Source organism: Coenobita brevimanus, chromosome 93 (assembly GCF_032717465.1).
Source record: "Coenobita brevimanus isolate Jiangsu-jjx chromosome 93, ASM3271746v2, whole genome shotgun sequence".
Lineage (NCBI taxonomy): Eukaryota > Metazoa > Arthropoda > Malacostraca > Decapoda > Coenobitidae > Coenobita > Coenobita brevimanus.
Window position 1 is genome coordinate 44,934,828 of NC_137046.1, and position 24,503 is coordinate 44,959,330.

The window sequence follows — 24,503 nt, forward strand, 5'->3', positions numbered from 1 at the left end:
GTATTGTGATACCAACTCTAACGTATGGAAGTGAAGCTTGGACGTTGCTGGAAGGACACAAGTCAAGAGTGAGAGCAGTGGAAATGAATTATTTAAGAGGAGCCTGTGGAGTCACATGGAGAGACAGGCTGACAAATGAGGATATAAAGGAGCGTTGTGGTTTGGATGTGGATGTGATAGGAAGCGTTAGGAGGAATACACTGAGGTGGTTTGGCCATGTGGAGAGGATGGAGGGTGAAAGACTGATGAAGAGAGTGTATGTGAGTGATGTGGAAGGGGGAAGAGGGAGGGGGAGGGCGAGGATGAGAGGGAGGGATGGGGTGGAGAGGTATATGAGAGACGGGGGTGTGAATTGGGAGCGGGGCAGTGAAATGGCGGGGGACAGAGCGACGTGGAGGCGATTTGTTTGTGGCCACCCCGAACAGGATTGAGGCGTCTGGCAATAGATAGATAGTGTATAGGCCAAACCATCTCGACCAAGATTCGATACGACCCGAGATTTGCATCAAGAACGAGGGAATTAGTTTGAAGGGAAGGGAATGTTTTACATCCATGTCCTATACTGCCACCTTTTATTTCCTATATATTTTTTTCTGAAGCTGTCAGACAATGAATATGGCTTCAGTGGTCCCATTGCCTGGCACAAACCCAGACTGCATCTCGTCAATATTCACTCTTTTCTTTTATCATACCTTCCTTGACTCGCTCCATTACCTTCTGTATCTGGTCCAAATGTTTTTTGTCTTTATTTTTCTCTTTCTATGGCATTGCCTATCCTCATATACACATTTACAGTCACACTCATCAGCCACTTATCTGAGACAACACACTCATATATAACATCAGATTGTCAGATCAGTAACTAAACCCACTCCTATGTCTCATGAGGCCTTCAGCATTGCAGCAGTCAACCCAGACACACCTGCCACCTTCCCCAACTGCATCCTGCCATTGTGTTGCTCACAGGTCAAGGGCCAAACACTGGATCTGTTCCAGTCAGACTCTCTTTCAACAGCCGATTATAATGCTCTCTCCAGGCGTCATTAACATCTTCACTTTCTGATCTGACGAATATTTGTTTACCGAAGTGTATACTGGCAAAGGGGCTGTCGTGGATACCATCTCAAGGGAGATATAACTCTTTGTCAGTGAAGAAGGAAATGTTGGCATTGCTTGAACAGCCACAGGAATGTTCTTGATGTGTCTTGGTTTATTATTGTTAACGAGTCAACATCCTATGCAGGTTAAGAATCAGAACCAGTGTTACATTTAGCAGTCATTGTAATCAGTGATGAAATCACTGAGGTGAGAAAGATAATGAATATTCAGGTGGTGATTAAGACTGAGATAGGTAGTTATGAAGTTACATAATAGAGCCAGGATTTCATGGGTTTGAATGGTGAGTAAATGAGTTTGAGGTTCCTGTCATTGTTCATTCGTTTGCCTGTAAAGGCTCGTGCATACTTGTATGGGCTTGGTTACCTAATGGTAGCTCTCCATGCTGTGTGATTTCCAGCAGCCTTTTTCTTCAGTCCCATATCCCTAGGGTCACACTGCATGGCCTCATCCCAGGCCTTGTCTGCCTCTAGCAGCTTTACCCCCAGAGTTCACACTTCTCACCCTCTACATCCAGTTGTTGTCATTCTTTATCCTTTTCACGAGCCCAGGCCATCTCAGTATGCTCCTTCTCATGACAACACTGATGCATTTAAGTTCTGTCTTTCCTCACTCTTCATTAACTATCCTGATCCCCCAGGTGTGTCATTCATGGAGACACCACATATCCATCTGATCATCATCACCTTCGGGGTTTCCACAAGGGAGCAAGACATCGATAATGGTGATGATGATGATGATGATAATGTTTGAGCCTACAGATATCCCCCTCTCTTGCTGCCTAAGTCTCACTATTGTACAGCACTACATTCCTAACACATGCTACATATAAGGATCCCTTTGAGGAATGTTTATATAATCAGGCAGTTGAGTTGCATGGTTCCAATATATTGGTGTCACCTTAGGAAGGTGTCCCTCTTTAGCTCGTTAAGATAGTTGAGTTACGTTGGCAAGTTAGGTAGTTTGTGATTTTTTTTCCCCTATCATTGCTGTTTTTTGTTTTCCATAAGGTGTAGGAAGGTGTATTTCAAACATGCATGATTTATGATGTAAATGTATATCAGATTGGTGGGGGTGGGGGGGGGGAAGGGAAATCATACCAAAACCCTTTTATAAATCATTGTACGGTTGGAATGTGAAAGTGCAGAGAAATTATGACAAAGTTAGAGTGTATGAATCTGATGTTGAACTTAAGAATGGACAAAGTAAGAGAGAGAGAGAGAGAGTACATAAACATGTTTTTTCAGAAGCGTTAGTTTTTGAGATTTTTGTGTTTTCCAGCCTACTGTTCTCCCCAGATAAGTTGGATAATTGAGGTATCACTGAATTTTTACAGTTTGTGATGGCATTCATCAAATCACTTACAGTTCTTTTGAAAAAACAGAATGCGAAAGTTATGTATAAATACTGTAATGTCATTACTTATTAGAAGAATAGCTGTACAGTTAATGCTTATGATGTTGCTTCACAATGAAAGTTTTTTTTGTATCTCAGTAAATGAGAAGTATTATTACCATATGTCCAGTTTTGCATGATTTAATGGGCATTGTAACAGGTGTATTAAATGTGAAGTGCATATACAATATAAAGAAAAAAAACAAGTATATGAATATAGATAGGCCTGTGAGGTAGAGCCAGGATTTTGGGGTTTGCATGGTGAATGAATGACTTACTATCTCGTATCACAAGGCATGCTGTTTATAGTTCTCTCTGTTGTACTCTTTCTCCTTGCTTTCTGGACTGTTCTTCACCCTCTCCTTAGGTGGGAAGAGAATTTCAGGATAGTGATGATGATTATTACCTGTTGTATATAAGTGCAATGTTTGCTTGCAGGGGTTACAACAGTGACATGGAGATGAGTAGCCGTGGCCGTGGAAGGGGTGGACCAAGAGGTGGGCGGGGGCGAGGCAGCATGAGAGGGGGCGACCGCTACAATAACGACCGCTCTGGCACTGGTAATACACTAAGTGATTACATATCAAATGCAGAGAAGAGAGGTGGGGGGCGGGGTGGAGGACCAGGCAGGGGACATGAGGGAGGTAGGGGTGGGCAGGACAGTAGGGGTGGTCACCATGATAGTAGGGGAGGGGAGGGAAGTAGGGGGGACTATACCAGACCTCCTCCTGATCACAGAAATCACAGAGGGGGTGGGTCAGATAGAGGTGGGCGGAGGGAGAAGAAATAACCCCTCTGCCCTGTCTGGCCTGACCCCATCTTGACAATGACCGACCCCACCACCACACCAGGAGGAACCTGAGGAACACAACACTGATAATGGTATGACATCACCATGATCATCCATGCTGAATCTTTCATTCACATGAGTTATCTCATTTGCAAAGTGTGCAAAGGAACATTTCTAAAATACAGTAAACCCTCTTTATAAAAAACTAGTTGGGAGTAAAAGTGGATCATTAAATCCAGAAGTACATTTAATTTGATATTCAGTAATCATCTTTGTTTATGAACCCAAATTTGCTTTGTTCCTTCCATAATTCATTAGATGCATTATGATACAATACAACTCAGTTTTGTATACATATGTATGTACCAGATTACTAAAATCTTTAAGTCAGTAATAAATTGCTGTACGGCAAGACAATAAAATTAATGAGGTTAATAGCAGCCATACACAGTGTTAACAAAATGCCAGGCAGAGCTAGACTGACATCACTGGTTGGTTGGCTTGCTGCATCTGCTCTGTGTATCAAACCTTATTCGGTCTATAGGAAGATTGTTTGGTTGTCTGAACGAGTTTGTTAAAGTTGAAATGCAGTAAACGGAGGTTAGTTATAAAGAGGGTGCAGTGTATGTGGTATGGTAGTCAATCAAGGTATAACTAATGCAGTAGGTATAAAAAAAATCAGCTGTTGTGATTTTATGGTCATCAGTTTATGAATGTATATGTGGTTTTTCATCCCACATTATTATCTCATTCAAGTTATTGTGGCTTGGAGACTACTATAATCTCATTAGTAGATGGATAATTACTGTAATGAATACAGCTTATGCACTGCATACTGTTTCACAGAAATAATATATCCTGATACATATATCTCTCAGTATCAGAAGTATTAACTAAAGGGTTATAACTTGGCAAATTCATAATGTTTGATATTAAAAGCAAGGCTTACCACCAAGCCTTAGGTTGTTCTGGGTCTAACTTTTCAATATTTTTTTTATTACTGCCTTAGACTCAGTGAAACCCGGTATTGATAAAATGATGTACCCAGTACAGTATTACCATAATGAGTATGAAGGTTTCCTTCATCCTGTAAACATTATTGGATACAAGATTTACATACTGCAACTGCTGTATGTAGTCAACTTGCTATTTGCATGCTGCTGCACGTTATTCACTGTAATTTGTTTATGCAACTTTTATAATTCTTATTAAGTGGTTGCATTAAATTGTTTAAATAGAACACATTAATTCATTACTGTATTTGCACATGCATTATTATTCATACACTCATTGACTTCATTCTTTATAATCATTTGCAGCATTAAGAACATCTGGTATAGCAAAGTGACTGCAGTATTGCTGGAGTGTAATAATCTGCTCCATGTTTATTGTCGCATATATTTCAAATTGCAGTCTTATCCTGACTTACCTTTGCCTATTATGTCCAAAGCATATATAAGATATTATATATGTCATTAACATAATATGCAAGAAGTAGAGGTTATTCTAGCTGACGCATTCTGACTGTATATGATGCTCTCCAGTTTTTAAGTTTGAAATTGTTATGCACCGTACATCAATTTACTGGAATATATATCAAACTAAGTATCTTCTAAACCTTCAGGCAAAAATACAGTTTGTTAATTTGAATTTTACATGGTTCACTGGTTTATGCTTAGCATCAGCACAATGATCACTAAATTATTCATTGATATGAAATGTATAAGATGAGTATTTTTTCAAATATTAGTGAATTGTTTCAGTATGAGGAGGAGAGCATAGCTTCAGCTGTTGATGTTAATTACAAAAATGTATAGTTGTTTATTAAAACAGTATATGGTTTTGGTTTAAACTATTGTGTGCTGATGCTTTATGGAACATCACATTTCCTTTTGTTAGGAAGATACTGTTGACTTCAGATTGTAATTGAATTTGAAGTTTTTAATTTATGGATAAAGTCAGAAAACTTTGGCGAATATGATCTATCTGCACAGAGTTGATTTGTAGTCGTTTCATTATTCAGCGACTAAACACAGTGCTTATCCAGCTCGAGGTAAGATGAATTCTAATTATTTGAAGGCATTGAATACTGTGGTTAAAATTATTACCTCATATCAGACTGAAGTTTTGACTGTACTGTAAAAATATAATTTAGAATGGCTTTCTTCAAATAGTAAAATTCACCCTTTGATATGATATAAAATTTCCAATGTTTGCTGTAAGATTTTGAACTTTGCAATTCATCCCATGCTTGGTATCATTACTGGATGATTGCTAGTGAACTCAAGTCATTTGCAGTATCACCTGTAGCAAAAGGGCTGCTTGGCTGATCATATGATTACAGTTACTCATCTCTCCTTCTGTCCTATTGTCAGTTTGATTTCTTTTGTGTAATAACTTCGTCCCTTCTTGCACCGTTCAGCCCCAGTAACTCCAAGCTTTGCAGTGCTGTTAAGAGTGCCCCTCTATGGTTCACTACATGTCTGTGAATCCTCTTCAGAATTTATAATAGTTTTTTCATCCAGGTTTTGTTCTGTTGGATGTTCTTGTTCACCATCAAAATCAGTAAGTATGTCCAAAAAAATTACCTAATTTTTATTTATTTATTTTTTAAAATTCAGATCTGCAATATTTACAGAGGAGAGAGTTTAACCCTAACACTCCAATGATGTACTTTATATCATTCTTCCTACCACCAGATGATCTAATTCAGCTCCAGGACATTCGAACTGAAAAAGTTACATATAACCTTCATTTACCCTTTCATTGCAAGACCTAGTCCAAGTTGAATGAAATTTTCTGATGATAGCAATATATAATAAATCTATAAATTACATCACAGGATTCAAGAGGTTAAATTCAATCAGTGTTAATGTCAAGATTGAAATTATACAGTACTGTATTTTGAAGTTGACAGTCTGAAATATTACTAAAGTATTATGATCTTTTGGACAGTATGATTACCAGGGAATCTCAGAGATATAATAAATTATAGGAATGAATTAATAATTTGTGATCGTTTATACTTTTTAAAATATTTAGTTATGTTTGAGTAAGACCATATGGTAGAATTATGGTATGAAATTGGGAAGTGGAGAAATGTTGGAAAATCTTGCTTTTCTTTTTTATATAATCTCTTGGAACACCCACAAGGCTGTGTTTCTTGCAAAGCTCATATGCAGATTATCATTTTATCATGGTTGTGAATAGTAGTAGTTGTTTATGACCAAAAATGTCCATTAAGAAAACAAGTGCTCCAAACATATTTCCTGTAAGAAGTTGACAAAGGCAGTTGTTTTGCTTTGCAGGACTCACAGTGCCACACCTTGTGAATGCATTCTAACTCGAGTGTGTTGTTCTTCTGTATGTGGGAACTAATGAAGCTGAAGCTTGTCCACTAATATCTTGACTGTCACAACACACTTACCATAACTTATTTTTCAGTGATAATAGTGCACATTTTGTTGAAAAGTGTATACTGTAGTTCGTTATTTCAGCACTTAATCATCTACATCTTAATACAAGTGTAGTATGAGTAAAGGTTTTTCACATCTTGCATTTTACAGTCTTCAATATTTGTGGCTTTTGACCCACATATTTTCCCCTGAACTTGGTTTGTGTGTTCAGTGTGAAGTTAAGACTACCTCTGGTAAAGCATTTTCATTCCTACTAAAATTCTCATTTCCACTAATAGCCACCCTTGTATTACCCTGCTTTGTGTACATGATATTGGGATTAGCAGCACTAGTTCCCCGGGGTGCAGTCTTGGCCAGCCCAGTAGTGGCCAAGGCTGCAGCCTCAGTCATGCTGTATTAAATATTTGCAATAGAGAAATTTTGACTTACTCAAACTTTGTTTGAGTGCCATTTGGGTTGACAAGTAGAAGTACAGATGTAAATCATTTGAAATTGAGGTAATTATAGTTTTGTTCCCTGTACTGTAGCTTGTGAAGGTGTAGGTTATGGAATCCTACAAATCTTTAACTTGGTGGAGAATTCTCCCAGCCAAAAGTCAGTGGAAATATTTTCTGATTGGAATGACACGTTTCTTTTGTAGTTCACCTGATTTGATCTTAAATGTATCAGGTGAGCATATTGATCTTTGGGTGAAGGGAGTGAGGCAGCCACCAAGGCTTCAGATTATGGAATTAGAATTGGCTCATAAGTTTAGACTACACTTAAGAACTTCAAACTATGCTGAGCTGATTATGACTTCATGCTCTTTTGAGAATGAGAGCACTAGATTAACATACAGTATATTATTTCACTGAGGTGTGTGTTTAGCTTAGAGCATTGATGTGTGGGTGAGGCAGCCACGTGTGAGGCGAGGGCAGTGTTGGCAGCTGGACACCACCACTAAGTAGAATCTCCACCTCCCAACACCTAGAAATCTCTCTCCTGGTACCAAGGGGGAAAATGGGACATAATTCACACTGTAATGTTTTCCCCAAGTTGAGTTACTTACAAATAGTTTCTCCTTTTTTGTAATTCGGTGGTACAGTATACTTTTTATGATTATCAGGTACATATCGTGAGAGTATGTACAGTTGATCAGATTTGTATTAAAAGAAGTGCAATTTATTTGCTTTAATTTAGTGGATAATATCATTGTAATTTGCATTTGTGTATTCAATGCAGTCTAAGCCTTTTGCTCTGCATTGATTGCTTGCAAGTTGGTAGCAAGTGTACCTCCTTGCGATTGTGGTCAAGCAGATGTACTGCATATTATTACATTTTCTTCGCTAAGTTATGCTGATGGGAGGTTAGAAAAAGTGTTACAAATATAGAAACATCAATGTATTTAATGTTAACACCAATTTTGGCTCTAGACATAACATTTATCTCATTACTGGATAGGATATTGATTTCTTAATGGGACGATTCAAACAATGACATGACCACTGGCAGCTGGACATAAAAAATAGCCTCTCCCAAGTTTTTTTTTAAACAGTCTTTACCCTTCTGGCCTGTGCCATAGTCACATGGTGAATCTTAATCAGGAGCTAATGTACAGCTTGTGGGAAGGACAAGAGTGCTGAAACATTGTTTTGTTAAGAATCAGATTGGATCTGTAGCTAGGCAGATTACTCCTTACTGATAATAGTAGTTACAGTAGTACCTTTTTTTTCTTGTTTGAAAAATTTCGTGTAATTATTCAAAATTTCAAGATATACAGTATTAGCAAAATTACCTGCAGCAACCATGAGAGAGAAATATTTGGGTAACTAGAGAGCAGGTTAAAATTTGACATTGGATCAGTTATAAATTTATTGTATATCAGAGAATGTATCAAGATAGTGGTGAGGTTAGGCTGTGTGAAACTATAGCATTTGCTGCTTTGATGAATGAGATGGGAGGGTGTTGTTATTTATGTTGACCAACTGACAGCAGCCAGCTAGTTCACAGATCGGCATTTATGACACTTGAAGTACTGTAATTGAAGATCAAGACTGAGCAATGTTAGGCATATATCCTGACCTGACAGAAGTGTTTCAGAGACAAATTTTTGCAGAAGCCATGTCTGGATACCAAATGTAATGAGCATATTGATATTTTCAAGAATACAAGTAGTGGAAAGTGAGTGTGTGAAATTATGAGACTTGTTTGATTAGGGCATGTGGGTGCAGAAATGAACATTCCCTTAATAGCTAGTCAGTAAAATTTAAAGTATGGGAGTAGCTGTTCGAAATTGATTTACTACTGTGCACTCATGTGCCCAAGAGTGTTTGCAAAATTTTCATCTGGTTATGTACTTTCTGAAGGGAAACAATTATGTTGTAAGCCAAAGCTTGCAATGCTTTACATCATTCTTGCCAGATCTCCAAGACTTCATCCAGAAAATAGAAATATTATAAAAAAGACATGGATGAACTGAAGCAAACAGCAGCTGTGTAGATAATGCACTGGTTGTCTTGAATACAGCGGCTATCCAGGCTTGGCAATACTCTGCATCAAACATGGCATTACTTAAGGACGCTTGAAGTTGTAAAAGATGATACGGATATTCATTGATTATGACGCTTGTAATCCCCCGACACTTTATAGCTGTGAAGAAAAACTAGCTATGGAAATAATAATAAAACCTTTCTGTACTACTTGTTTGCAGATAGTGTTTTCTTAATAAAAAAGATAAAGTTTAATCTTGTTTCACAAAGCAACCTTTCTTTATATATTAGTACTCTATTGGGTAGGAGAGGACTGCCTTATCATCTTGCAGACCACAAGTAGATAGTATGACTTTTATTGATGTTGGGAGAGTATCGATTGGTGGTGGTGGTGTCGGCCAGCACCCCAGCCCTCACTCCCTCACTACCCTCCTGCTCCTGCCCACCCACCTCCTAGCCTCCTGCCCTCACCCTCGTAGTGCCTATGAGCATGCAGTGTGCTGTGCCGTAGAGTAGACTAAGTTTGTTGTACACTTGAGATGAAATGTGTCTTTAATTTTTTCGTAATCATGTTTACTGATTGTATTTGGTTTTTGAAGCTGTCATGTATTGAATGCATAACACAAGTGATGTTTGGTTATCAGTTAGTTTTATATTATTGCAGAAAATTTCGTATGCAAAGGGAACTCAGTGTTGGTGACCATGATAAAAATATTTTGCCCACATTCTCTGTACTATGGGAGTTCTATTTCTTGTATGCAACATGGCTTATATTATCTCACCTACTCACTCCTGTGCAATTTGATCTACAGCTAAGGGGATTTTCCTGTCCTGTCAATACCTACAATATTATTATGCTTTCAAGAATGTGATTACCCAGTTGTGTAGCTAATCGTAAATTGTTCTGACTGTACATAGCACTGAAATATTTTATAACTCATCCCTCTATCAACTCCGAGTTCATATTCATACCTTGTTCATTTGTACAGTAGCTGTCATATTTCTTATATCCTCCTATTTCTGTTTTCGCTGCCTGTACAGTAGTAGACATTATGTGATATCTCGCAGCTCTTCATTCTTGCTGGTAGTCTATATTTAGCATTATTTCTATGTGGTATCTTTGTATTATGTTTTTTCATACAAGCCTTAAATAATCTGAGTGTCTTCCTAGCTGATCATCCAAGCTGGATGTTGGATGTGATGTTTTTATTTTCACTTTATTAATCGCCTCTTTCATTCTTTCTTTTACTTCACCTTTTCATTGATGTTTATGTATAGGCTTGTTATGCAGATAACTGTTTTATTATTTTTACAGTACTTACACATGATTGATGAAGAACTAGACTTCTTTTTTTTACCAGTATCACTTCTTGGGTGTTTCGTGGGATGTGGACAGTCATTTCAGTTTCAATTTTAAGAAAATGCATGTCCGAGAGTAACTCCCAGACTGTTTTATTCGGCAATGCAGAGGCTGTTCATAGTGAAGAGGTAAAAAAATCTCCATAAACCCTTCATTGTGATGGTATTGTATGTTTTTGGGATAGAGACAGTTTTTCAGCAGTCACTCAGAGTGCAGAGGTTAAAAATTTAACCATTTAATTTGTGGGAGATAATAATTTTGGTTATGTTTTTTCACTGTGCTGTCAGAACTGCTTGAATAGTGAATGCTATATCCAGAATGTGAAGATATTGCAGCATATTAATATATCCAGTACCGCTAATACTGTACATACCAACACAGACTGCTGGTACTCCCTTACATACTGGTACCTAATGATGTTGAAAGGAAAGGTGATATTGTTATCAAAAGTAATATTGAAGTTCATCTTTCACCAGTTAAGGACCATGAAAATATGATAAAGAATAGGTAGACATTTATGGTACCATACAAAATATATATTTAAGACTCATGAGGCTGCTTTTGTCATAAACTCTCTTTAATGTAGCCTAGTATCAACCACTACATGTACTTGCTGTAAATTTTGTTGCCATATAAACATTATAGGTAAGGACATCAGGAGGTTTTTTCAGTCACGCGTTGAAGTTGAAGAAAATAAAATAATGCGGTTGGTTCACTGCACAATTTGGTACAGTAGTTACCCCAGGTCTTTGGACCTAAAATTTTCTCAAGAAAAATGTTATACTGTACCATAGAAAGGCGCTTCATCATAATTGTACAATTCTGAACTCGAGTCCATAAGAGAGGAATCTAGAAGTACCTCACAACTTTGACCATTGTCCATTTAATTAAACTAAGTTTGTACTACTGTAGTTGATGGTTGGCTACCAGCAACATAGAAGGTACTGTTCTAAGAAATAAGTGTAGCTTACACGCTTGGTGTTTTGCCACAGAACCATCAGGGCATGGAAATTGGTCACAAGGAAAGAGTCAACATCCAGATTGACATTGTCACCATTCTCAGTGTTATGATACAAAGGGAATTTATCATTTTTTGCTGCTGTTTTCTGATCAATACCAGTATAGGGCAGAATGACATAAAATCTCCCTTTTTACTGCTGGATGCTAACACTAGTCCGTGTAGGGAATGTCAGATTGACACCTCTGTCCAGTAGTAGGAGGTGTGAACCCTCACTGCTGGGAACCTCGGAAGCTTTCCCACTGATGGGTGCTGTACTGTATATACAGTATCCTCCAAGTGAATAAGGCCAACCCATGCAGGCTTGGGACTATACTGCCCTTCAAAATTTTTGATTCCCCCTCTCCTTACCCATCCTTAGTTCTGTATCTAGAATATTCCCCTGCACATGCCACCCAGTCTCCCCTTCTACTTGTATATCATATCTTGCATTGTTCATATGACGGTTTCATGTGATGCTTTCATTCATGCATCCATTAAGGGGTAGTATTTTTCCCAGGTAAGTTAGCAGTTGCAGTAAGCTTAGTACCAGCATTCTTCCTTACTAATAACTCTTAATTTCAGATAGTACTCGGTCATTTAAAGTCTGGTCGTCAGTTCACTCTCCTGCTCTGATGGATGTATTTTCAGATTTTCTTGCAAACTCAAGATGATTTTATTCACTGTATGATAGACTTTTTGAACTGGAAAGATTAGAGATAGTAGCTTTCATTTATCCCTTCATTCCAAGGGGGCTGTTTAAGATCAAAGAAAATCATCTGGAGTTAGCACTATGGGAATACAAACTATGTCATCAGATTGAAGGGGTTAGTCATCATCTGAGTACACCATGTGAATAATTACATTTCATTATTTCCATGTATCAGGATTACTTTTTTTTTTTTTTTTTTTTTTTTTTTTTTTAATACTGATGCACCGCACACACTTTATGTGCACGGGAATAATACTTACAGTTCATTATCTCCATACTTTTTTTTTTTTAATCATATGCACTGCACACATTTTATGTGCAAGGGAGTAATATTTACAGTTCATTAATTTTCCAGATGCAGCGGCCCTAAACATTTCCTGTGTCTGTTATGCGGGAAAACCAGTAAAAAAAAAAAAAATTGTATTTTCACCATGTGTTTTGACCCACTTTTACCTAACCAAACATGATAGCATTTTAGTCACACAAAGTTTACACTCCATACCGATGATTCGCAACCTGCTCATCAAGCATAACTATACAGTAGGCGCGAAAAATGACCGAAAAGTTCACAATATTTCACGTGGCTCTTCCAAACTATACGCAGTCTGCCAATCGGCATTTCTGGAATGCTATACGCAGTCTAGGGGTTAATATTTACAGTTTGTTACCTTCATACATATTCCTCACCATTGTTTATCTTATTTATTTTATCCTATGTACTGCATACATCTTGTATAATCACTGTGCATTGCATTAATTTTCCCTTAACCTGTTCCATGCCGTGTCCGTATATATATGGATAAGCCAGTAGTGTCGAAATTGCTGAGTCCGAATATATACGGACTAACTCATAGTACCCTATATTGCCGAGTCTGTATATAGGGTATATGGACGTGATTTTTCGCACAGCAGGAAATTGTTTGAGTCTGCCCATAGTTTGTGACAGATAATGGGATGACTGACACTCCTCCTCCCCTCCCATGTCTTATACCAATATAGTATACAAAAAAAGTGAATGTGAAAATACGTAAAATTAGCATGGAACCACAACTTCCCGTCATCATAGTTTCGACTGTGGCCGCATTGCGTACACCAGGTTACGTTTCCATGCTACAAATGCTACATGCATCCACCTACTCCTTACCTAATGGACTATCTATCCACATCAGCTGTTGACAGTGTCTAAAAGTAGCTGTCTGACGCAAATCGGTCATGCCGCACTGCCAAGATATTGTGCTTACTCCTGACTTCCATTCAAAGTTGGAAAACTTCCAAGTGATGAACTAACTGGTTGTGATGCATAAACAGTGTATATAATGAAAGTACTATAAGTAAATGTAAGTAAATAGAAGTAAATCATGAAATCAAGTAACGCAAGGAAAATAACATAAGAAATGTGTGATTTACTCTAACTAATGTGACCGTGTGCAGCATGAGTGTTTATTGTGCCTTATGTGAGTGTTTATAGTGCATTATACAATTACAATACCTATATATAAAAGGAAAAAGAACATGAAAATACATATAAGCAAGGAACTCCAGCTTCCCAACATCGTAGTTTCGACTGTGGCCGCTTTCATACTACAAGTACTACATGCATCCACCCACTCCACACCAGATTGGATTACCTATCCACATCACCTGCTGGCGGTATCTGAAAGTAGCCATCTGATACAAATCTGGGTGTGCCGGACCAAAGCACCTGATTTCGGGCAGAAAACAGCCGAAGTTAGCATTTTTACTATCACTAGGCTTATTTTGACCACTTTTCAGGTCTAATCATAGAAAAAAAAAAGCTGAAAATGTACAGCATTCTTGGAAACTAGGCCGCCCAGACCCTCTGCACTCTAGGCACAAAAGCCTACAAAGACTCCGACGCTGAATGGGTTAATGGAGTCCTCCAAGGTACATGTACTCCTTTTTATTCCAAATCTCTCAGATAGGGAAAAAGAAAAAAAAAATGTGGCTTTACTATGTCATTCTGTTCTATATCTCAGTCATTTTATAAATTTAGATTTTAGTGCTGAACATTTCTTTTTTCTTTATTGTAATCCTCACATAAAGCAAATGTGAATGGTTTTTAGTGTGCGTTTAGGGCTTAGATTCCTGTATGTTACCAAAATCAACTTGATTTTAATTATATGTGGTAAAAGTGGCATTACCTTATATAAATACAGTATATATATACAGTATATTCATATTGTTAGTTTGAGTGCGGCTACTGTACAGCTAATAACAAACCACTATTTTTTTTGAAGTTGCTAGTTTTTTGTGCATTCATTGCTATAACAACCCGTACTTTTGATATTGGTTAAATCTAAGGACTTATTCATCACCATTGTCATCATCATCATCATCATCATCATACAGACATCCTTTCCCACCCTAGGGCAGGATGAGGAGTAGCAACATCCAGACAGCCCAAGTTTGCCCACTCCAATGGGCCATGTTTCCATTCACTCATCGTTCAGGCCCTGGGAATCCTGGCTCTGATTATTTTAGCTGATACATAGCAGTTTTATTTAGCTTAACCTATTCTTAGCAGCATCCAGACAGCCCAAGTTTGCCCTCTCCAATAGGCCATGTTTCCATTCACTCATCATTCAGGCCCCGGGAATCCTGGCTCAGTCCGATTGTTTTAGCTGATACATAGCAGTTTTATTTAGCTTAACCTGTTCTTATGGTTGAAGGGACTCTTCTCAATTACTGTACAGTACATGGTTTCCGTTAATTAGTCACATACTGCTGTCTGATTGCATTGAAATAAAACTAGTACTTTAAAAGGTAATCACTCGGATAGCACTGTTGGTAGAGTTTACACAATGTAAGCAACTAAGAATAACTTAAAACATCAGAACCACCTGTCCTGTCTTTTGAATAACTGAGTGCTTTCATACAACAGAAACTGGCGGTGTTAGTTGCTAGATTTATCATGCTAACTTATCTTCGTTTTTTTCTTACTGCTGTTGCCTGTTTTTACTCAAAAGATGTGATAGTATACAGTATATGCATGCATATTGCTAGAGTAGATGGAATTTTTCATATTGAATTGCATTGTTGAATATCATGTGCTTTAATACTGGTTTTGAAAATGCTGTTGTAACATTTCTCAGTATATCACAGTATCATAATCTAAGAGCTATTACATTATCACGTGAACATTTTGTGTAAATTGTGGAGAATTTCCAGTGTGTCATCATACAGCAAATTCAGCTTGGGGATGTATTCCAGTGGAAGTAGTGTTTTTAATTAGACATATACTGTATTGCATATAATTTTGATGCACATTGTCACTGTTACAGATGAGGTTATTTAAATTAATTTTACAAGAAGAGCTGCAAAACGGCAGCCAGCTGACTCAGCAGCTGTTGTACAAGTGATTAGTGTACTGTAGAGGTAAACTGATGAGAACTTTGTGATTGTAAGTAGCTTGAATACAGTATGTTCATCAATACTGTAGCATTACCGTTCACCAAGCTTTATCTCAGTCTGTAAGTATATCAAGTGATTGAGATTTTGCTAGCTGTACAGTATAAGTCAGAGCCAAATGGTTTGCTATACATAAATGGTTTACCATTTACTATGTTGGGTGGTAATCATATAACCAGATGGTTTAGTGGGTTAGTGGGTAATTAAGATGCTTCAATCAGATTGAGCCAGTGCAGGTTTATATTCAAGAGGTGGTTGGGGTTTATTGCTCGCATAATACCACTTATAGATAAGCGAGGCTGGTCACTCTCATCTTCAATGTCGGAACCCAATTGCCTAGCCCCGTGCTCCTACACTCCTCATGGGGCAACACTGGATTAGATGATGAATGAATGAATGAATTAACATACAGAAACTGAAAAAGTTGTTTTTTTAACAAAAGTACATGCATCGTCATCATCATCATCATCACCATCATCATCCAGACCTCTGAAGTTATGACAGGAGACAGCAATCCAGTTAATATTTTTAGATAAGGGAAATACAGCACTATAAAAAAAAAGAAAGAAAAGAAATAGGTTGGTGGTTGTCAGAAGAAGAAGAAGAAAAAGAAAATCATGGTGGAAATGTTATTGCATCTGAGAAGTCTCTGTTGGGTTTGATGAAATTTTGGGAAGAATGATACCTATTTTTTAAAAAGATGAAAGAAATTACTGTATTCCTGGAGAACAGTGTTGAAGGTTTGCATTTTCAGTCGTAAGTTTACATGAATATCAAGATGAACAGCACTTTATGTTGTATGACACCTTAAATCTGCCAGACTTTCTTCTCATAAATTTAATAGTCAAGTGTAGCTGTAAAAAAAAAAAAAAAAAAAAAAAAAAATGCTTTTGGCTTTACAGCTTCCTTGAGCATCATTAACGTGCATACATTTATTCATTAATCATTCGGTTTATTATTGCCCCATTAGGAGTGTAGGGGCCCAAGGCTAGGCTTGTGTGTAATTATGCAGGCATGTTGGTAACTGTATCCAGCATCCTAATACAGCATGCCCTCATTTTACCATGAGGATGTGTTTGAAATAAATCCATTTACTTAATGATTTATCATATATCGAGTCAATTACAGTATAACATAGGTTCATTGGGGATACGTTTTTTGCCAAGGGTTACCCACCCAACAGTCTAAAAACAAGTCTCCAACTTAACTAAAGTGAATGTTATTTCACTTCACTGCACTTCACTAGCTGCATGCCACCAGAAATTTTTAAAAACTTGTTCCCAACTCACCCAAGCAGGCAGTTATTTCTTGTCACTGTACTTGAGCTGCTTGAACTCCACCACCATACTGTTGTTCCATCACAGACACTAACACACCTGATAGTGACAAGTTCAAAGGCCATCGTAGAAGATATAAATGACTGCAAGCTTGCATGTTAGGTATCATATAAGTGAAAATAGTGATCGTACATTAAACAGTGAGGGTTTGTAGTGGATCATAATCATAATGATCGAAAATGCTTTTGTACTGTATGTCGAAGAAAGGTTCTAACTTTTACATCATCGTATATGCAATTCATTGCATGCTGACTTATCGTATAACAAAGGTCTACTGCATGTGAACGTTTCAAAAGTGCCTCAGATTCATATGGTTGCACTGAGCTCTTTCTCTATTTTTTTTTCACTGTGCAGTGCATCCTTGAGTGCAAGGCCAAGGGGGCAAGGTTTACAATGGAAGAGAGTTGAGAGGGAGGATGGGACTGGAATGTATTAATGTTGTGGTGAGGAGAAGTAGATTGGGATGGTTTGGGCATGTGGAGAGGATGAGGAATGATAATTGAGTGCAGAAAGTAAGAAGTGTTAATGTTGGGAGTAGGGTAGTGAGAGGTAGACTGAAAAAGATATGAGGTCATTGAGTATGACCTCAGAGTTCAGAGACTAAATAGGGAAGCTGCGAGATTGAGTAGCATGGAGAACCGCCATTAGGTGACCAAGGTCGATCCATGCAAGCATGTTGGAGCCTTCATAAACGAAAACGACAAGTTTGATTTACCCCAAAACTATGACAGTGAAAGCTAACTTAAATTGCCTTCATTTCTGTTACTCTGCCTGCTGTAGGAGATTTTAATGTATGGGAGCTTACAAAATCTGTTCACTGGTATTACACTGATAATTTCTTTGTCTCAAGACAATTTTTCTTTGTTAGACAAAGGTGATGGATCAGAAAACATTGACCTGATCTATTGTTACTGGATATTGCATAAAGTGCATTGACAGAATATGCTTTAAAAATTTGAAGCAGGAAGAATGGGGTGTTTCAGATCTGATGTCAGCAAGTGATGCTGCTCATCTTGCTTGTAGGGAACAGGATCTTTCACAATATGCTTCAGATTTTTTGTGAATATCTGTGAGTGGTGTGGTTCAAGAGTAAATATTAATAAGAAAAGTAGTTGTTGTTGAGTCCTAATGATTCACAATTTGATATGTTGATGCATGGAGAGAGACTTAATTGGTGAAAGAGTTTTAAGGACAGTGGTCCTTTGGTTATCATGCACTTGTTTATAGCAATTTTTGATATCACTGCTGCATGAAAATCTGCACTCTTGGCTTTATCGTGCATTTTTTGGCTAATAAAGCTTCATTATGCACCTGAGCTGGTTTCTGCCAACAATGATAGTGCAAAATCTGTGGTTTCTGATGGCATTGAGGGATTATAAGATGAGTCCTTACTCGAGGATTTAATCCCAGGTGGTGGGGATTATTAACTTTTCACCTTTTATTCTCAGGACCCCTTACCCTATGCCCATGTCAGGTCTTTGTATGGTACAGGGTATGTGTTTCTTCCTTACTGTAACCTCGTCATCATTTTCTGTTAACCATGCCTATGTGTGTTTCTAATACAGTAAACTCTTAATTATTTGTTGTAATTCAGCCAAGCCCTGCACCAAATAAAGTGAAATGCCTGATATTGCATAGTACCCCCCCATCAGCTCAACATTCGGGTTTGAACCAGATATTGTGTTAATGTCCATCTTGACCCTCCATCCTAAAAACTTTCCATTGAGTAAAGGATAAAAACTAAGTATAAAGTACAATACAGTAATGATACAGCACAGTAGTACTGTACAGTACAATCCCAGTTAACCGGTAAGCTTGGGGAATTTACCCTCCTGGTTACTTATTTTTCTGGACATCAGAGATATGATCTTATACATAGGCTATATCTTTGCAGTATATACAATACCACTCTAATCCAAGGATATATAAACAATTCCATCTGAAACATTACCCCTTCTGAAATACCCCATAGCTATAACACAAGATTGCAGTGCCTTGCAGTAGTGCAAAATGCACATGGTAAGTTCATTTTGTTAAACATTGTTTGTTACATTTTTCATAAAACATGGAAAAATAAACAAAAAATTAAATCTGAGCATGTATTGGTGAGCTGATGATTTGGAAAGAAGTGTTGTACAGTAGAAGTATCATGACTCCCTTGCTTACAGATGTGTATGCGGCCGAGGCCCGCCAATTTATTCCTCTCGCTCACCACTTAGCTGCTTTGCAGGTATAACAGTAAATACAAGTTGCATAGAAAAATAAACTAAATAAATAAATCTTGAGCATTTATTCTTGAACTGATGATTAGGAAAGAAGTGTTGTACAGTAGAATTATCATGACTCCCTTGCTCACAGTTATGGATACAGCCACAGTCCATCAATATATAACTCACCTGACTTCCATGTCTCCACCCCTCACTTGCCACTCAGCTGTTTTGCAGAATAAACAATAAATATGTATGAATTGCTTGGAAAAATAAACTAAGTAAATAAATCTTGAGCATTTATTCATGAACTGATGACAAGGAAGGTAGTGTTGTATAGTAAATTTATCATGAATCCCTTGCTCAGAGTTGTGTATATGGCTGTGGCCCACCAATTTGTTCTTCACCTGACTGCCATCACTCCACCCCACACTTGTCACTCAGCTGTTTTGCAGATAATGCAGTAAAGACATTTGAATTGCATGCGCAGTAATTTTGTCTGACAAAGCAAACTTTTATTTCTATTGGCTATATTTTTTATCTTCACTGCCAGTGCAAATGTGTTCTAAGATGAATTTACACATCATCTTAGAATGCATTTGCACTGGCAGAGAAGATAAAATCTAGCTGTTGGAAATGAAGGTTTGCTTTGTTAGATAAAATTGCTGTGTTTGTTAGATAAAATTACTGTGCTTGCGGTTCATACGAAAATACTATATTACAGTAAACTCTCAGTTATCCATCATCGCAATGTCTGGCCCAACACAATATCAGGCATTGCTGGCTTGGCTCAAAGCATTATCCAGCACCAAAATGGGATGTAACCGGCAGTACTATCCAATATCCAGCATTGAGACGTATCAACTGGCTCATAATAAGTAGGGGAGGTGGTGGCTCAAACGGTAGAGAGGTGGCCTGCAGTCCCAACGGACCCAGGTTCAAATCCCCGCTGTGGGGCTTTCCCGAGCACTGGTTGGCTACCATGTACTAGCTGGTTGATACTCCTTGCTGCTGGTTATTGCACAGGACCACTGGTTACTTCCTGTTTTGGTGCCAGATGTTGCATAATTTTGCCAGGTTTTGCTTTAATACAGCTGAGCCAACAATGCTGGATATTGCGGCGATGGATAATTGAACAGTTTAAGGATTTGAATTTCATTAAATCAGGCTTTACTGATCTACCAGATGACCCGTCGCCATTGTAAAAATACCCCCACTAATACCAATACGCCAGTCCTGGATGAGACAGCCCTAGCATGTATTCAATATGGACGGTGGGTGTTAGCGCCGAAGTGGTGACATGTAGAGGTGTATGGTATGTAGGAGGACTGCTGGGCCTTGCAGGCTGTGAAATCTATGCCCAGAGTCGGACACATAAAAACAAAATAAAAAAAATAACTAGCGCTGTATTGCTGTGTTACTGTACTGTATCATTATTTTATTGTATTTATCCTTAGTTTTCATCTTTTACTCACGGGAAAGTTTTTAGGATTGAGGGTCGAGATGGATAATAACACATTATCCGGCTCAGTGCAAAATATTGAGCTGATGGGGAGGTTCTGTGCAATATCTGGCATTTCACATTATTCAGCATAGGGCTTGGCTTAATTACAGTGGATAATTGAGAGTTTACTGTATCTGCAAACCAGCTGAGTGGTGAGTGAGGGGTGAAGTGATGACAGTCAGGTAAGGAATAAATTGGTTGGCCACAGCCGTATGCATAACTGTAAGCAAGGGAGTCCTGATAATTCTACCATACATCACTACTTTCCAAATCATCAGTTCACACATAAATGCCCAAGGTGATATCTTTATTTTTCCATGTTTTTATGAGTTACTTGTAATTTAACAGAGTGGATTTGCTAAGATACTGTAAGATATTGCAAGCTCGTTGGTAGTTAAAGTCAGTTCCTTAGGTAGAAAACCACATGGGTACCACATATTCTCCGCTGATGAAGAGCATGCCTTATTTTCAGTGGATTTATTTGTCATGCCTTTTTACTATTCTAAAAATTTTCCCATGAGTAGATGATGAAAATTGAACATAAAATATAATACAGTATTGATACAGTACATTAATACACTGCATAGTGTACTATGTACTCACCTAGTGTTGGCATCAGTGGAGGGTAGAGTTGTACACCATTCTGTATAGTACAGTGCACTTAATCCTACGTGGTTTCTATCTATCTATCTATTGCCAAACGCCATAATCCCGCACGGGGTGGCCAATGACTCTGAGTTATTTGTTTTACAGGGAGGAGCACTAATCCTCCACCAACCCACTTGGTTTAATGGCAGAAATTATGTGTACAGTAATTTCAGAATCACAGTTGTGCACTAGGACAGGAAGCACTGAGGCCACAAGCTTTGCAAGAACAACAAGCGAGTATTGAGTAAGTCGTGGCACTAGGGTTTTGCCACTGCATGGTCACTAGAGCAGTGCGCACAGGTACATCTTCACTGAACAAGATTGGCTAGAGAATGAAAGTGACAGGAGGCTTGGTGTGCTAGGTGGTCCTCTTCTGCAGTGAATTCTGATTGGCTGGCAAGCTGTGGGGCTTTCCCGAGCACTGGTTGGCTACCATGTACTAGCTGGTTGATACTCCTTGCTGCTGGTTATTGCACAGGACCACTGGTTACTTCCTGTTTTGGTGCCAGATGTTGCATAATTTTGCCAGGTTTTGCTTTAATACAGCTGAGCCAACAGTGCTGGATATTGCGGCGATGGATAATTGAGAGTTTACTGTACTTACCATAACAATATGTATGTATTAGTGGGTCAAATTGTTGTAAAAGGGAAAATTTGTGTTTACTATCGGGGTGCCCAGTACCAATTGGGATAAATTTTGTAGGCTCTGTACTATCATTATCACACAATTTCATTACCATGCACTAGGCTTGGTACCAATAATGCATGATAACCAAGGGATCACTGTATTCCTGTGCATTGACAGAGAGGAGAAATAAGTTTGTAAATAAAGTAGAGTGCAGAGTGTTTCAAGGAAGAAAGGTAGCAGGTGATATTAAGGCCTTGGTGCTAAACAAAAGATGAGTATGATGGTGTAAGAGGATTGTATGAAGATGTGTTAGTCCCTCAACTAAGGTATGACTGTGAGACTTTGGTACTGTATGGCACAAATGAAAAGTCAGAATCAAAGCAGTAGAAGTGATACTGTTAATGAGCTTATGTGTCGGTTCCATACAGCGCACGGAATATTAACAGATTTATATATAATGTGACCAAAGAAAGTCTTGATTAAGAGTGTTTAGATGGTGTGATCATACAGAGAGAATAACCAGGTAGGATGGTGAAATGGGCTTATGGGTGTGAGTTTGGTGGTGGGAAGTGCCACAGGCTAAGAAGACAGGTAGATGTAATATAATAGTGTGTGAGAAAGTGAGGTATAGAACTTGAAGAAGCTAAGGAACTGACAAAAGAATAAAATGGTTGGCTACAGCACCTGTGTTTAGAGAAACATTTGACAAGGGTTTGGCATCCTTTTTTATTTGGTAAGCAGTAGAAAGATGATACCACTGTTGTAGTGAACCACATATTTAAGAACAGTAAGGAAAATAATGTGGATGTGATTGTGTGTGTAGGCTGGACCCAGGATTCTTAAGGCATGAAAGATGATGTGTTGGGGAGGTTCATTTCTCTGGGTGTACTGTTTGGTTGTTTTACAAATGTGATGTCCCCATGGTTGTTCAATATATATATGGATGGGGTGATGAGAGAAGTAAAAACATGAGTAATGGAGAGATGGATGATGTTGGCAGTGAATGGTGATAGATGGAATATCTCAAATTTGTTGTATGCAGATGATGCAGTACTGCTTGCAAGCACCGGACAAGAATTTGGTAGGCTAGTGCAGAGTTTTGCTGATGTCTGTGAGCGTCGTGCCTTGAGAGTAAATGTAGAGAAGAGTAAAGCGGTGGTCACTGAGAGAGAAGGTGACTCCCAGTGTGATGTCACAGTGAATGGAGAGAGACTGGAATTGGTGAGACAGTCCAAATACTTGGGTACAGTGATAGAAAAGAGAGAAAAATGTGCAAAAGAAGTTGGAAGTAGAGTGACACAAGGAAGAAAAGTAGCTGGTGCAATGAAGGCCTTGATAAGACGCAGAGGCTTGAGGGTTGCAGCTGCATGAGGCTTACATGAGGGAGTGTTAGTGCCAACTTTAACATATGGGTGTGAGACTATGGTGTGGCATGAAAATGAAAAGTCAAGAGTAAGAACAGTGGAGATGGGACTTCTGAGGAATGTATGTGGTGTACAGAGGGTAGATAGAATATGAAATAATGTGATTCGTGAAAGGTGTGGAGTGAGGAAGTCGGTGGACACCAGAATCGAAGAGAGTGTCCTGAGATGGTATGGTCATGTGGAAAGAATGGACAACAATAGAGTGGTGAAAAAGGTATACCTGAGGAAATCTGAAGGAGGGAGGAGGCAAGGTAGGCCAAAGAGAAGATGGAGAGATATGGTGGATGGAGTGTTTGAGGAAGAGAGGTTTGGAAGTTGGTGAGGCCAGGGAACTGACGAGATCGAGCTGGCAGGATGAATGTTGTGAGAAGTGCATGATCAGGGATTTTGGCACCCCTTGTGAGCATGGCAGTGTCCGGATTGACTCAATTGGATACGTTTGTGTGATGCTGCAGAATGTGGTGAATGTTTTTGGCGTATCCAGTAGAGCCAGGATTTCGGGGGCTTGAATGACGAGTGAATGGAAGTGTGGCCTATTTGATTTGGGCCAGTTTGTGCTGTCTGGACATTGCTACTCCTCACTCGCCCTTGGGTGGGAAAGGAGGTTTGGCTGATGATGATGATGTTTTTATTTTAAATAGGGCTGGAATGTTCATAGCTACTGCACTGTATTGTACAAGCTTTTCAATAAAGTGAAAAAGGTACACTGTTGAGAATCACATTGTATAAGGAGGCAATTTTCATAGACACACTTTGAAACTGAGTTCTTTAGTTCAGTTTGATTTTCCATACAAACCTCTGTTTTAAGGTAAGAATTTTTTATTCACAGGATAAATTTGGGTAAGTTGGTTATTTTTGTATATGATCAAAATGCAGGGGACTGTGTCTTGAGGAAGTACCAGGCAGTAGAATTTTTAATAGTGCATCAAGTTTTTTGTGCATCCATGGATATGCCACTTCCAACAATATAAATGTTAATGCAAATGTATTATTCAGAGTGATGGAAAGTGGGTGTGTCTTTCAAATTGAAAATTTTTTGCATATGCCACCTAAACTAATTTTGTCAAGTGAA

General features: G+C 38.4%; 1 protein-coding gene across 1 annotated transcript in view; it reads left to right on the forward strand.

Moving 5' to 3' along the window:
- Positions 1 to 24,503, forward strand: part of Fmr1 (synaptic functional regulator FMR1) — an 80,648-nt gene that overhangs the window by 47,985 nt on the left and 8,160 nt on the right. The window contains exon 9 of the mRNA XM_080282512.1: positions 2,950 to 3,071. Coding sequence (XP_080138638.1) covers positions 2,950 to 3,071 — 122 coding nt within the window. The remainder of the gene's footprint in view (positions 1 to 2,949; positions 3,072 to 24,503) is intronic.